General features: G+C 34.7%; 1 protein-coding gene across 3 annotated transcripts in view; it reads left to right on the top strand.

The window, feature by feature from the left end:
- ABCD2 (ATP binding cassette subfamily D member 2) overlaps window positions 1-14671 on the top strand; it is a gene marked incomplete at both ends in the record, with an annotated part of 50941 nt that extends 36270 nt beyond the window's left edge. For 2 of the 3 annotated variants that reach the window (XM_079774527.1, XM_079774525.1), the window contains 3 exons: window positions 3246-3330; window positions 8675-8800; window positions 14452-14671. In XM_079774527.1, the coding sequence (XP_079630653.1) occupies window positions 3246-3330; window positions 8675-8800; window positions 14452-14671 (431 nt within the window). The remainder of the gene's footprint in view (window positions 1-3245; window positions 3331-8674; window positions 8801-14451) is intronic. The other variant, XM_079774526.1, reaches the window with a different exon arrangement.
- Window positions 14672-16348: the final 1677 nt, after the last annotated feature.

The following is a 16348-nucleotide window of genomic DNA, read 5'->3' as shown; positions in this document are numbered from 1 at the left end:
TCTCTCTCAAGCAGCATATAGAGCAGTGGTTCTCAACCTTTCTAATGCCGCCACCCTTTAATACAGTTCCTCATGTTGTGGTGACCCCCAACCATAAAATTATTTTCGTTGCTACTTCATAACTGTAATTTTGCTACTGTTAATGAATCGTAATGTAAATATCTGTGTTTTCCGATGGTCTTAGGCTCTACAGCAGCGGTTCCCACAGGTTGAGAACCACTAGCAGGGTCGCCTACGACCATCGGAAAACACAGATATTTACATTATGATTCATTAACAGTAGCAAAATTACAGTTATGAAGTAGCAACGAAAATAATTTTATGGTTGGGGGTCACCACAACATGAGGAACTGTATTAAAGGGTCGCGGCATTAGAAAGGTTGAGAACCACTGATACAGAGAATTAGATACAATATAGAAACTTCTGTACTGTGGTTTTTCAGCATAAAATATTTTTGAAAGAATAGGAATAAAAGTTATATATATGAGCTTAAAAAGAATTGCTTTATAATGGTCACACTTTCAAATAACTTGATAACATATAACTTGATAGCCTACAAAAACTACTGAAATAACAGACTTTATTTCTAGGTTTAATTTTGCATGGATTTTATTTTCTAGCCCTTTTCCATGATCAGAAGAAGCAGGGTAGTACAGTGACTAAGCATATAAGCTTTGAAGTCAAAGTTCTTGAATGAAGTGTTAGTTAACACGGTTATCTGTATCTTCAACTGTGAATATCTACCTTATAAGGATTATGAAAAGATTAAATAAGACTATGTAAAGCATTTAGAACCATAGCACATGGTAAATGCACAAGAATTAGTAGCTAATGGTACTATTACTAGTTATAGTATTGATAGTATAGTTTTTTGTCTTTGTATGATGGTACTTGATATTTTACACAGAAATTTCTCATATATTATTTCATTTGATCTTTACAATAAGCAAATGAGGCAGATAACAGAGGTATTATTATATTTACTTTTATGTTGTTTGTAATATCATAATTTATAAGTGCCACAAACATGGAAAGCAGGTTGTCTTTTTGTTTCATATGGTCAACTCCTTTCCAGTTCTAAAACACTCTGCCAGAATATATACTGCCTGTTAATTTTGGGTAATTTATTATGGATTAGTTTGAAATCCAATAATCCAAATAGAAATGTATGATAAATGTGGGTTATTTTATTTTTTAGAAGTCATCAAGAAGTTCTAGAGCTGTTTTTAAGAATGTTCCAACCTTGATAATGAAATCATAATCATAATGGTTTATTGAGTGCTTACTATGCAGAATATAACATATTAAGCAACTTACATTGTCAACTTATTTAATGCTTATAACTTCCCAATGATGTGGGTTTGACTAACCTCCTTTTACAGATGAAATTCAGAACATTTAATACATTCCCTAGAGACCTATAGCCAGTGGTGAGACAAGGATTCAACCACAAACCATACTTGAAAGTCAATGTTCTGTACTATGCTATACCACTGTGCTATGTTATCTCCTAGCTTCCTGGGTGAGTGAGAATTGTTATATCCTTACACATAAAAAAATTCCAAGGAAACCCACTTTACTTGCCTAATCCTTAAAACATGAAATACGTTTTTAAGCAAAGCAAGAAAGCACTTATATTTGCAAGGTTATCACTTACTTGGAAGAAGCCTACTGAAGTTCTGTTTAGACTGCCTAATATTTTTCTTAGAGAAATTCTTTGCTTTAGTAAAATATGGAATTTAAAACTATGTTTCATTCCATCAAAGAGTTTTCAAAATAGAAAGAAGTGTTAACAAATGGACATGAATAAAGCAGTTTGTACATCTCTAGGTAGCAGGAAAGCCATTCTCTTCTTAGCTGTCTTAGTCTCTCTAAATCTATACCAGAGGTGATAATATGACTTAAGTTCTGATTTAGCTGTTCTGAGATTAAGCAGCATTGCCTGCTAACACTTTTGGGTTTAGTGGAACAAAGAATATGATTTATTTAAATATGTAAAGCTAAAACTTCTCTTGACCCAAATACTTTTGTCTTCTCATTTGGCAAGGGAGAAATATTTTTAAAGCCCAGAATACTTATCCACACTGTAGTAATCTGAACCTAGTTTTCAAATGCTCACTTAGGTTTCATAAATACAATAAATTTCAGTCATAGAGCCCAGCTGGTGTGGCTCAGTTGGTTGAGCATTGACCCATGCACTAAGAGATCGCCAGTTTGATTATCTGTCAGAGTACATGCCAACATTTCAGCCTCGATCCCAGTTGGGGGCGTGCAGGAGGCAGCAGATAGATGTTTCTATCTCTCTCTCCCTCTCCCTTCCTCTCTCTGAAATCAATAAAAGCATATTGTTTAAAAGAATAAGAAAAATGTTCTAAAAATTCAGTCACAGAAGAAATATTATGTCAACAGTTTTCACTAGATGCAAGAACTTCAAATCAGATGGCATTTTTCCTAATATAAGGATATGGTTTTAAATAGATAGAAATTTCCTGGAAGGAAAATGACACACACAATTCTGCAATTTGGTTTTTCATATAAAAAAAATTCTGAGTACATTTCTATATCAGTATGTATAGATCTAAACTGTTTTTTTGGAAAATAGAAGCATTGCTTTTTTTTGAATAAATATCCAACAGAAAGTCAGTAACTAAGAAGTTGTAGGGGATGTGGCATAAATAAACTGCACAAGCATGAAAATAGACCTGCATGTAAATCCCAACTCTGATATCTGGTTGTGTAAAATTAGACATGTCAATTATTCCAGGAGTTTCAGTGTACCCATCTATAATATGCAACTAATAATATCTACCTTACAAGATTATGGAATATTAATGAAAAAACTCATATAAAGTGACAGACACATGGGAGCATTTACATTAGTTCCTGCCTTACCCTTGGTAGACTTTGCAATAGGCCTATGCAAATGTGTTGGTCTTTTCTCCCAACACCCTGCAAAATAAGTATAACTATACCAACTCTTTGGACAAATTCAGAAACAAACAAATTTTAAGAGTGTCAGTATTTCAAATTCTTAGAAGATGATTTGTCAGCAAAAGGAAGTATTACCATTAAAAATATCATAGCTAAAACAAAATGCTTATACATGAGGCTCTCTAGTTTATCCACGCATGTGTTCTGTAAAAATACCTGGTTTTTTTGTGTTAATAAACTTGCTAGAATCACCTGTCCAAAACTGTAACAATTAAACAAATGCTTTATAAAATATATATCTTTATTTTTTAAGGATGGGATGCTATTATGGACTGGAAAGATGTCCTATCAGGAGGGGAAAAGCAAAGAATGGGCATGGCTCGAATGTTTTACCATAGGTGAGTATGCTGTTCCATTCATGTAACCAAAAAACCTTTGGACAAGATTCAGTGTCCTCATCTTTAGTTTAAAAATATCTCACTGAAAAATAAGTGCTTAGACTTTACAGTTTAAATTTTTTTTATGTGACAGAAATAGCCAAGTCCTTTTTTTCTATTTCTTTTATGATGACTAATGTTAGATGACAAAATTAAATTTTTATGTATTCTAAGTTTGAAAGTAGAATTGGTATTAATTTTAAATTGTAATGAATACATAACCACTATTTATTGTTGTGGACACAGTAGGTAGGCATTCAGTAATATTTCTGAATTAAATTGTTAAATTCAAACTGGTACATCTACACAATGGAATACTACGCTGCGGTGAAAAAAAAGGAATTCTTACCATTTGCAACAGCATGGATGGAACTGGAAAGCATTATGCTAAGCGAAATAAGCCAGTCAGAGAAAGATAAATATCACATGATCTCACTCATTTATGGATTATAATGAACAACATAAACTGATGAACAAAAAAAGATCCAGAGACAGAGAAGCATCTATCAGACCATCAAACCTCAGAGGGAAGGTAGGGGAGGGTGGGGATAAGGTGGGGAGAGATCAACCAAAGGACTTATATGCATACATATAAGCCTAACCAATGGACACAGACACCAGGGGGTGAGGGCATGAGTGGGGGGTAGGGGAGCAATGGGGGGATAAGGAAACATATGTAATACCTTAATCAATGAAGAAAAAATTAAATTAACTTTTCAACCTCAAAAATCAGAGGCATATCCAATGGAAAAAGGAACCAGCCAGCATAGGTCTTAATGGACTCTGATAAAAAGAGGTTCAGAAAATAATTTCTACTGATAAAACTTTTTTTCTTTGCAACCAGCATCAGATTCATAGGAGTTCAAAGATACCAGGCATAGGACACTAGAAAGAAATAAAGCTATTCTGCTTTATCCATCGTGTCTGTCCTATTCTTCCCTGAAAAAGAAATATGTTTTTCCCCCTTAGACTTCTGGTAATGAGAACCTGAGTTGTATGCATAGCAGGAGGTTATCAGAAAATATGTAACTAATTTTTAGTACTTACATCTTGGTCACAAAGGACCAAGAATTACATTTACATATGTGAATACATGAATGGGCCATAAGCTGGGGCAGTGAATACTCCTGAAGGAATTGCAGTGGAAGCATTAATACTTTTGTAGAGAACTTTATACTTTGGCATCAATACCTGAAATCTTAGGATACTTTCGAACATAATAAAATACCATAATTGTACCTAATAAAATTGATAATAATTATTTAAAGTCATCTGATTCATATTTAAAGTTTAACATTGGAATAAGCACATATTTAAACGAGTCCATTAAAATATGATTATGCATTAATTTCATAAAAGTAGAAAATATAGATAAGTTAAAAGAAGAAAAAATCTGTCATCTCATTAACTTATAACACTTAAAATTTAGAAATAGTTCTTCTCAGTCTTGTTGATGCACAAAAGCTGGTCATTATCTTAATTTTGTAAGGTAACTATTTTCATAAAGTATATTAAAATTATTTATTTATTTATTATTTTTTAATCCTCATCCAAGGAGTGAGGATTTTTTTCTCCACTGATTTTTTTTAGAGAGGGGGAGGAGGAAAGGGAGAGGAGAGAGAAACGTTGATGTAAGAGAGAAACATGGATTGGTTGCCTCCCGCATGCACCCCAACAGTGAGAGGGGAGCGAACCTGCAGCCCAGGTATATGCCCTTGACTGGGAATTGAATCTAAGACCCTACAATGCGCAGATTCACACTCTAACCACTGAGCACCACTAGTCAGGGCTCTCTTTTTATTTTGCCAACTTTTATGTGTATTATTATGCAATAGCTAGCCAGGATTTTTAAAAATTATTATTATTGTGATATTTTATGTACCTAATGCACAGACAGACCTTAAGTATACATTCAATGACTTTCACTAAATGTATGATACACTGTATAACCAATACCTCAATTAAGATAGAGAACATTTCTGTCACCCAGAAAGTCCCTCATTCCCATTTCCAGTCAGATCCCCACTTAGATAATTTCAGTTTTGAGTTCTATCATCATAAATTAGTTCTTCCTGTTCTACAACTTCATATAAATTAAATCAGCCAGTATGTATTAATTTTGCATCTAGCTGGACTTTACAATGGAAAAAAATTATTATGTTAAAAATACCATATTTCTATTAATGTTCATGGTTAGTTTAAGAACATGACAAGCTAAAAAAAAAAAAAGTGGACCAAAATTTGCTAACTTAGAATTTTCAGTGAAGTGTATTTGGTAATGACCCTTTCTCAGCTGAGGTGGTAAGATTCAAGTGTAAACTTTACAGTTTGACATTTATGACCAGCTGTTACCCACTATCACCCTGAATCTGTTTGCACTCTGTCCATAAATATTCAGTAATATGATCACCAGCATAGTTGGTGAAATGTAATATAATGGAATGTAAAATGTGACCGCAAATTTCTCACTGCATCAGTTTGTTAATAAAATAAACGGTGTAATAAAGAGCAAGAGGCATTAATGAAAGATGCCAGCCAAAAGAGGTTTCAAGTACCCATAACTTGAAATAAATAGTTGATACTTATTTGTGTATCTAAAATATTTTGGATATGAGACTGAATAAAGATCAAGTTACAAGTATACCAGTGGAAAGAAAATTTTGTGATCATGAAGATGATGAAGTTGTTGAAAAGCAGAACCTATTGAGAAAAAATAAAATGGAAATATTAAACACAGTGAAGAAAAAGTATAATAATGAGAAACTGCCTCCCCTTGTTCTCAAGGAATTAATGAAAAGATTTGAATTGCAATGTGAAAGAATGGAGCTAGCTAAAATGGAGAACTTTTGCAGGGAGTATTCAATATCACAATTGTATACTCTTTTTGAGAGTATTTTTAATGTTTAAAGCATGATCAATATAGTTCTGCCTTAACGGGGATAGACTAGACCTTTTGCAAGGCTCACTCTTCTGATGATACCAAAAGAAAAAGGAAGGAAAATCTGAGAAACCATATTATCTAATGTTTTACTTAGTTATATTAATCCCAGATTCCAGCTATTGTTTACTGTATTTAAGTACAACACGCACACGCACACACACATAGCAGTCATGCCACAGAAACAACGGTGTGCAATCTATCTTACATCTGCTAGACTAGGGGTTGCTATGACAACAGAGTATAAGATATATACTTTTTTCTAATTCTAAAATGGCTTCTCTTCTCTGTTTAGCCCAAAGCACTCTAAAAATAAGACATAATATAATAAATAGCTTTATTACTCAAGAGATTTTCAAAGAAGAAAATTTTATCCCAATCCATCTCTTTTTTATAATTTTATTAAATCTTTTTTAAAAATTAACTTATTTTAAAATTATAATTGGCATACAGTATTATATTAGTTTCAGGTGTACAACATAGTAACTCAACATTTACATACCTTACAAAGTGATCACAACAATAAGCCTAGTAACCATCTGACAGCATACATAGTTATGACGATGTTATCAACTTTACTCCTTATGCCATAGATTACATCCTCATGGCTTTTATAACAGGAAGCCAACCCTCTCTCTTATACTTCCTTTTTCCCCTCTCTTCCACTTAAAAAATGTCATCCATAGAACAGTGATCAACTCAGACAAAAAAGTAATGCTTAATACTTAAACCAGAACAGTAACCAAAAGCCAAGAAGCAAAACTGCATCTGTTGATGTCATGGGCAACTGGCAGTGATCTTTTAGTTCTTTGCATGGAAAGCAGTTATTGAAATAAAATGGTGGTGCCCGGGTGGGGTAGCTCAGTAGTTGAGTGTCGACCTATGAACCAGGAGGTAATGGTTCGATTCCCAATCAGGGCACATGCCCAGATGCAGGCTCAATCAGGAGGCAGCCGATCAATGATTCTCTCTCCCTCTCATTTCCTCTCTGAAATCAATAAAAATATATTTAACAAAAATAAAATGGGGTGTTAAAGTTGCCTTGACGACTCCCCCTCCCAACAAGTGGGTACAGGATCTTATTAAAAAGCAAATCCATCATAGAAAACTACTTTACAGTGCTAAGTAACTATTTAAGCTGAATGAGAAATTACTACTGGTTTCAATTTTTATCTTTTCATTGTCATTTCTTTTTAAAAACATAATATCTTCATGGAGGAAATTGTCCTGGTAAATACTTGATACTGATTTTCAGCCCTGAAGTAAATAATAAATGGCAGTGCATGAGTTGATTTTTGGTCCCCCCCCCCCTCTCTTTTTTTTTTTTCAAAATCCTCGCCCGAGGATATTTTCCATTGATTTTGAGAGAGAGAGTGGAAGAGAGAGGGAAAGATAGACAGAAAGGTTGATGTGAGAGAAACACATTGATTGATTTCCTCCTGCATGAGCCCTGACCAGGGCCCAGGCAGGGCGGTCTGCAGGCCTACGCTCTGTCCACTGAAGAAAACTGGCTAGGGCTCGTCTTTAGTCCTCTTAACAAAGCTAAGTCATGTTGCTGAGTACTAAATACATACCTACAGTCCGGACAGGTTTGAAATAAAACAAGTAAAGGAAAAAGAAACAGTAGGGGAGTGTGGTGAAAGGAAGAGAATAAACAGATGAAAATGGTGGTAAATGACAGGTGCCTCTGATAGTAGTAGAAAGTCATTTCCAGAGAAAAGTTGAGCTAGCAAAAAACAAAATTGTTGAGTATAATCAGAAAAATATTGACTGATTTTTCCCCCTAAGAATTTGATTGTGAAGCATGGTCACAATGTTACCAATTAAATACCTACTCTAAACTTGTCAGATTAGGCATACTTACTTTTGCAGAATCTTATAGCAATGAGATTCCATTAATAGTAAGTGATTAGGTACTCACAATGTTGATAAAATTATCTTCTTGGTAATTTTTTTCTAACAGGGCTGTGGTTTGTTTGATAATTAGCTACTGTAATGTATTTTTTATTTAATTAGTTAGAACCTTGTCACCAAGAATGAGCCTGCCTTCAGTAGAAAAAGCCCTCCGTGACCGGCCTCATCTTCCTATGCCTCAATATATGACTCGCCCATCTGTGTAACAACAAAGCTTATTGTACTGTGAGCAGGCTTCAGAAAATCTATTTAAAAATTAAGAAGAATATCATATTCTAGTCCAAAGGGGGTGGGTGGAAGGAAGACTACTCTTTTGCTTTATCATTTATCACCTTTGATATGTCATAGACTATTGTGTTTCTTTAAAGGTAACATCGCAACTCATAATGTTCAAATAAAGATTTCTCATCCAAATAGGAAAATCATTCATTTATTTGTGCTTATTTTTTAAAGACCAAAATATGCATTGCTGGATGAATGTACCAGTGCTGTCAGCATTGATGTTGAAGGAAAGATATTTCAGGCTGCAAAAGGCGCTGGAATTTCCTTACTATCCATAACACACAGGCCTTCTCTTTGGTAAGTGTTTCCAATTTGTGAGAGATGGTTTTTCCTTATATTTCTTACATAATGGTTTTTCTCAACTTTCCACTATAAAGCATAGGACATTTCATCTACTTTCTACCTGTATTTTTGTTAAGTTGACACTAGTTGTTTATATATCTCAAATCTAGCATTAATGTGCTATTTGGAAACTATCACCACATTCCAATAATCCTCAAAAGAAGTTCAAAAATTTGGAGACTATGAAATATTCATAATTTCATAGGGTATACTAGTAAAGAATATACAAGAGTGGGGAAAAGTAGGTTTATAGTTGTGAGTATGTGAAACACAGAGTTTATTCTTTTGAGTTAATAAAACTATTATAATAATCATAACCTGCATGTCTTTTTCCACATGAACAACTATAAACCTACTTTTGTCCAACTCTGTATTTGCATAATTTTACATCATCTTTTTAGTTTCTTTTTCAAAATCCAGGAAAATGTCAAAGTTGATGTTGCCCAAATGATTAACTCGAAGGAAACAGGAAAAAAAGTTTTTGTTGTGTTTCAAGGAAAAATGAATAAAAATGTTTTATAAATAATACCTCATAAAATGAGACTTCCCATTTTTAAAAAATGATATAATTTTTACCATTACTTTCATATATATATGTACACATATACATGTACATGTACCTATATATATATATTAGAGGGAGAGAAAGGCAAGCATCAGTATGACAGAGAAACATTGATCAGTTGCATTATGCTATCTTGTCATTCAGTTCCTTATTCAAGTAGCCTAAAGAGGCATTGGAAAATAGCCATTTTTCTCAATTAAAGGAACAAATAGGTTGTTGTTGTTTTTTTTTGTTTAAATATATTTTTAATGATTTCAGAGAGGAAGGGAAAGGGAGAGAGAGAAACATTGATGATGGAAGAGAATCATTAATTGGCTGCCTCCTCTCACACCCCTCACTGGGGATCCAGCCTGCAAACCAGTCATGTACCTTGACCAGGAATCGAACCATGAACTCCTGGTTCATAGGTCAGCGCTCATCTACTGAGCCACACCAGCCGGCGGTTGTTGTTGTTTCTAAGACTTTATTTTATAGAGCAGTTTTAGGTTCACAACAAAATTGAGAGGAAGGTATAAAAATATTTCATATACTCTCTGCCCCTATACATGTATAACCTCCCCATTGTCAACCTCCCCCACCAGAGTGGTACACTTGTTATAATTGATGAACTGATATTGACACAGCATTATCACCAAAGTCTATAGTTTACCTTACAGTTCACTCTTGGTGTTGTACTTTCTATGGGTTTGGACAGATTTATAATTATGCTAGAGGCCTGGTGCATGGATTCATGCACCGGTGGGGTTCCTCAGCCTGACCTGCGTCCTCTTGCAATCTGGGACCCCTCAAGGGATGTTGGACTGCTGGTTTCAGCCCGACCCCACTGGTGCACAAATCCATGCACTTGGCCTCTAGTATGCATATAAGATTTGGTTAATCTCTTCCCACCCTCACCCCTTCCCTTTCCATCTGAGATTCATCAGTCTGTTCCATGTTTACATGCCTATGCAGACCATGCCGAGGGACCACACCAGTGCACCACAAACCAGGTCGAGGGACCCCACTGGTGCACAAATCCATGCACTTGGCCTCTAGTATGCATATAAGATTTGGTTAATCTCTTCCCACCCTCACCCCTTCCCCTTCCATCTGAGATTCATCAGTCTGTTCCATGTTTACATGCCTATGCGTTGAACATATGCCACCCTGGTGGTCAGTGTGCATCATAGCTACCAGTCAAATGGTTGAACGGTCACTTAAGCTTTTACCTATATACTAGAGGCCCAATGCATGAAATGTGTGCAAGGGGCTCGGCCCTCACAGCTACGACAGCTTGCCTCAGCCCTCGCTGCCCTGGCTTCATCCAGAAGGTCATCTGGAAGGACGTCTGGAAGGTCGTTTGGCTGTCCGATCTAATTAGCATATTATGCTTTTATTATTATAAATATAAAAGCCTAATATGCAAAGTGTCCCCTCGGGAGTTTGACCAATCAGGAATTCAATTGTTCGCTATATGTGCACTGACCACCAGGGGGCAGCGCAGAATGAAGGGAGGTCCCGGCTGGTAGCCAGCAGCTGGGGAAGGGAGGCCCCGACCAGCAGCTGGCAGCCACTAGGGACCCTACCAGTGCACAAGTTTTGTGCACTGGGCCTCTAGTATATATAGATATCTCCACCATTATAGTATCATACAGAATATTTTCATTGCTCTACAAATCCTCTGTGTTCTGCCTGTTCCTCCCTCCATTCCCCTACCTCTTAGAAACCACTGAGCTTTACTGTCTCCATAGTTTTGCCTTTTCCAGAATGTCATATAATTAGAATTGCACAGATTGTAGCCTTATTAATTGCTTTCTTTCACTCTAATAGTCATTTACATTTCCTCCATGTCTTTTCATGGCTTAATAGCTCTTTTTAGCACTTAATAAGTGTTTGGATTTACACACTTTGTCTATTCACCTACTGAAGGATATCTTGGTTGCTTCCAAATTTTGGCAATTATGAATAAAGTTGCTATAAACATTCATATGCAGGTTTTTGTGTGGTCAGTGTCAAAGAGTACAATTGCTGGATTGTATGGTAAAAGTATGTTTAGTTTTGTAAGAAACTGCGAAAATATCTGTCAGAGTGGCGGTACCTTTTGCATTCCCATTGTCAGTGAAATAGATTTCCTGTTGCTCCACAGCTTCATTAGCTTTTGGTATTGTCAGTGTTCTAGATTTTGGCCACTCTAATAGGTGTATAGTAGACAAATAGTATTTTAAGCAAATAACAAAATCCATAATTTTATACCTTTTAACAAGAAAAACATGTTTGGTTTTTTTAATATTTTTTATTGATTTCAGAGAGTAAGGGAGAGGGAGAGAGAAATAGAAACATCAATGATGAAAGAGAATCATTGGTCAGCTGCCCCCCTACTGGGGATCAAGCCCGCAACCCAGGCATGTGCCTTGAACGGGACTTGTACCATGACATCCTGGTTCATAGATTCATGCTCAACCACTGAGCCACGCCCGCCAGGCAAAAAACACATTTTAATTGCAGCTACCCACACTATATTTATGAAACTAAATCATTTTAGCTCTGCTCTATGAATTAGTTTAGTCAGTTTATGATTGAATATCATTTATGATTATTCTTTCTCCCTAGATGAAATTCTTATTTCCATTGAAAAGATTTCAGAAGAGGGAAAAGATACATTATATTTTCCCCCATAACAACAAATGGGTAATTTTTGTTTGTAAAGATTAAAATCAATACTAGTTTCGGAAGTGGTCAAAAATTAGAGAGGCTTATTAAATTATATGGTTCCTGGATAGAATTATAGCTTTTTAATTACCACTTTCCTGTGGTTTATCCTATTTGTGCAGGAAGTCTGCTGGTTATTACCCATGAGCCTCAGTTAATACAGTAGCTTCTTTTAACCCTTTGCACTCACTTGCTTTTTTCTCAATTCCTTTATTCTACTCGGGATTTAATTTTTTAAATACCCCAGATTTTACAAAGTGCGGCAGTAGAATAAAAAACTGGAGTTTCTTTTCATACAAACTTATTTATTTGGATTTTTTTATATTTCAAATTATTGATACATTCAAAGAGTAATTTTAATCTCGACATCCGAGTACAAAAGGTTAAATTCCTCTAAGATAAACCCTGAAATATTATTTTAGCCCATAATCTAGAACTCACCTTTGAAACTATATAGTTTCTTCCTTCCATGTAGAAATCAAATAATGTTGTAGGACTGGAATAATGAGCCAAATCTTTCTTATACATTGGAGATACAGGTTGCCCAAGATCTAAAATACCACATCCTAAAATTGCTCCTGGTTGTAGATCCAAGGTTAGGAAGGCCCAAGAAAAGTTGAGAATGAATTTTTTAAAAATGATAACTTTACCATTATTTCTCTTTCTTGTATGATAATCCTTCCTTTGCTTTTCCATTACTTTTATTTTAGCTCTCATCTTTTAATAGCAGCACTTTCACTTTTTTCCCTTTGACATAGAACTATATTGTTGAACATTTAATTTTTGTGAGGTCCCCACCTGTTGGGAGGTCAGAGTTTTGAAAACTAAAAAACCTAAATATAGCATGTGAAAAACTTCAAAAGCATATGAAAAATATCATTAATCCCCGCCACATGTTATCAAACATTTAAACTTCAACCTTCAGCTTGAGAGTGATTTTAGTCTTTTAGACATAGTTTAACCTAGCTTAGTTTTTCCATCTTACATCATGTTAAAACCACCCAGCCAACGTGGGATGGAATCCAAATGCCTATCAATCAATGAATAGATTTAAAAAATGTGCAATAACATACAATGGAATATTATTCCGCCATAAAAACGAATAAAGTAGTAAATACTACAATTAGATGAACTTTGAAATCATTTTGTTAAGTAAAAGAAGCCAGTCACAAACAGGCACATATTATATGATTTTATGTATATGAAATGACCATTATAGGCATTTCCATTAAAAGAAAGGAGATTGGTGATTGGCAGGGGCCAAGCAGAAGGGGAAATGGGGAAGGTCCACTAATAGATATGGGGTTTATTTGGGGGGGGAGGGGTGACGAAAAGATTCTGGTATTGGATAGTGGTGCTGGTTGCATGAGCTTGTGCATATACTAAAAATCACTAATTTTACACTATAAAGGAATGAATTTATGGTATGTGAATCATAGCAACTAAAAAAACATAATAGCTACTAAAATAAGTCTACTGATCATAGTAAATAATGACAGATGAGACCCTAGAGGGGAATAAGACATGAGAAAAACTACAAGGGAAAGACAGAAAAACTGAGGACATGTCAGAACATGGGCCCCTTCAGCACCGTGATAAAATTCAGTGGCTCAGCCATGTGAGGCCGGCTCTGCCGGCAGTACCCCTCCAGACAGCCCACAGATCCCAGAGACTGGTGACCTAGCCTGCTCGTAGGAGAGGATGGAGCGTCTGCTGGCTCATTCATAAAACCATCTCTATACCTCTCTAAAGTTCCTAAGTATGAACCTGAGCCATGAGAAAAGAGATTAAATTATATGGAGGCATAGATATAGCTTTAAAAGATTTATATCAAAAAGTTCATTTTTTTAATGTTTAAAAATTTTAATTATTGAGAAATGTTTACTTATGTAGAATAATGAATAATTCATCTTCAAAGGATTGTATATTAATGAATTGGAATCATATTTTCTTTTATCTTTCTTCGTTTTTTTCTGTATAAACTTTAAAAGGTTTACTTTTCCCCCCTCAGCATCCTTTCCTTATTCCCATTCTAAGTATGTTTTGATATTTATTCAGGATCCATAGTAGGTTATGAAGATAAATTAAATAGATGCAATAGCATGTTGCAATTCATACATATTCAGAATATAAAATAAATTTAACATAAACAGTAGAATCTCCTAGAGATTAATGAGTTTGGGAGTAAAAAAAATCACAAAATTTAACCTCTTGAGGGATTCTTGAAAATCAAATGTAAAATAGGCATCTTATATCAAATTTACTTTTGGAAATCAATTAGCATGATAAATCTATAACTAAAATAGCTTTTCACAATTATTGCTAATAATATTATTTCACTTTGATTATACAGGAAATACCACACTCATTTATTACAGTTTGATGGTGAAGGAGGCTGGCGCTTTGAACAATTGAATACTGCAATTCGTTTAACACTGAGTGAAGAAAAACAAAAACTAGAATCTCAGCTAGCTGGAATTCCCAAAATGCAGCAGAGACTCGATGAATTATGTAAAATTTTGGGTGAAGACTCAGTGCTGAAAACAATCAAAAATGAAGATAAAACATCATAATTTCTTTTGACATGTTTTAAGAGTTCATTTTTAGGTAAAGGCTCAGAGACACTCTGTTATAAGTGCATGCATTGTGTTAAGCTAAGCACAGAGAAAAAAGCAGCAAGAAATATTTTGTAAGATTTTAGCATCAAGGAAATATATGACCTGACTTTTCAGAAGAAAATAAATGCATTATGTAAGATTAGTCAACATGGCTTGTACTAATTCCTGGTGAAAATCTATTTCACCTGTAAAACAGGGTTTTCTAGGTGAATTAATGGTGAATACCCAATTTACTATGTGTATGTGATGTGCCTGAAGTCCTTAACAAACGTGGGAGGTATCTTCAGAACAGAACAACTTAAGAGCAGCATTTGGGTTGAAATCAGATGCATAAAATTAGAAGTTTGAGTAACATTTCAGTCTATTTATGGTTATTAGGTTTAATAGCTACAATTCAGTTTCATCATTGCTAGTGGTCAATTAAATCTGTATACAAAATAGCTGACAGTTTGATCAATAATTTTAATATGAAAAAATTATTTTAATGGCAGTGGCTAAAAGGAAGAAGCCTGGCTATGTATGTATGCCATATTTTTAATTTTATGTTATGAGTGTCTTAATGTGAGCACATACCAAATTAGTTTTTATGAAACTCTTACATATTTGTTAATCCATTCTTTCATTTTAAAAAGAGAATTGCCAATACAGAAAAGGAGTATCTAAGTGATGTTTGTCTCAGCCTGTTACTTTACTTGGCAGCATTATCTATCACAACTTCTGCTCAGAAATACTTAGTTCGTTTTGTACACAAAGAAGGAGTCTACCACATTTTAAAAACAGCACTATTATAATAGAATATAGGAATCTCTAAATCGCAGTAGTAATAGCATCCAATGGAATAGTACTTAATAGTTTACAATTCTCACATCATTTTATTTTCATCCTTGTGGCAATCTTTTGAGACAGATATTGTTTTTCTTAATTTGCTTTGAAAAAATTGACAGACTTGCCCTAATTATGCAATTTATTTAGGAACAGATCCAGGGATCAAATGAAGTTCTCCTCATTCCCTGGTTCAGTGCTATTTCCATTAATTATCCTTAAAATCTAACTGGGCTGTAAAATCAATAAAAGATGAGATGTGGGGGAAAAATAAACTTGGTAATGTTAACATTGTTATTTGATTATTGTTTACAAGGTATGGAAATTAAGTCATTGGCCTGTGGTTTAAAATGAGCCAAGAAAGTTAGCAAATCTTTCAGCAACTATGCACTCATAATATTAAGTTACCTCCACAGACAGCATTCAGAAGGGGAATTAATTGTGTTGTAGGTAAACTTAATATTTATTGAACATAATGAGAAAGAATCTGTATAGAATAGTCATAGGAAATAAATCTTATCTATTCATGTGCCCTGGAGTTTGAAGTACAAAAGCCAGGACTGGCATTTTCATCTTTTACTGTCTATACCACCATGTTGCTAGGCCAGGAAAAAAAAAAAAAGGAGTGATCAGTTGTTAGTGGTTTAGAATCTTATTTGCATATTTAGAGACAGGCCTAATAGTTGCTAAGTCAGTGATTCTCAGACTTTACAGGTATAAGAGTACCTGGAAGTCATTCTTGATTATTGAGGGAGAACATCATGACATTTTCAATTTCTGTCATGCTAACTAGGACACTTGAAATCATCA

Source organism: Cnephaeus nilssonii, assembly GCF_951640355.1.
Source record: "Cnephaeus nilssonii genome assembly, chromosome: 6".
NCBI classification, from domain to species: domain Eukaryota; kingdom Metazoa; phylum Chordata; class Mammalia; order Chiroptera; family Vespertilionidae; genus Cnephaeus; species Cnephaeus nilssonii.
The sequence above is the reverse complement of the archived record's forward strand: the minus strand, read 5'-3'. Positions and strand labels throughout refer to the sequence as shown.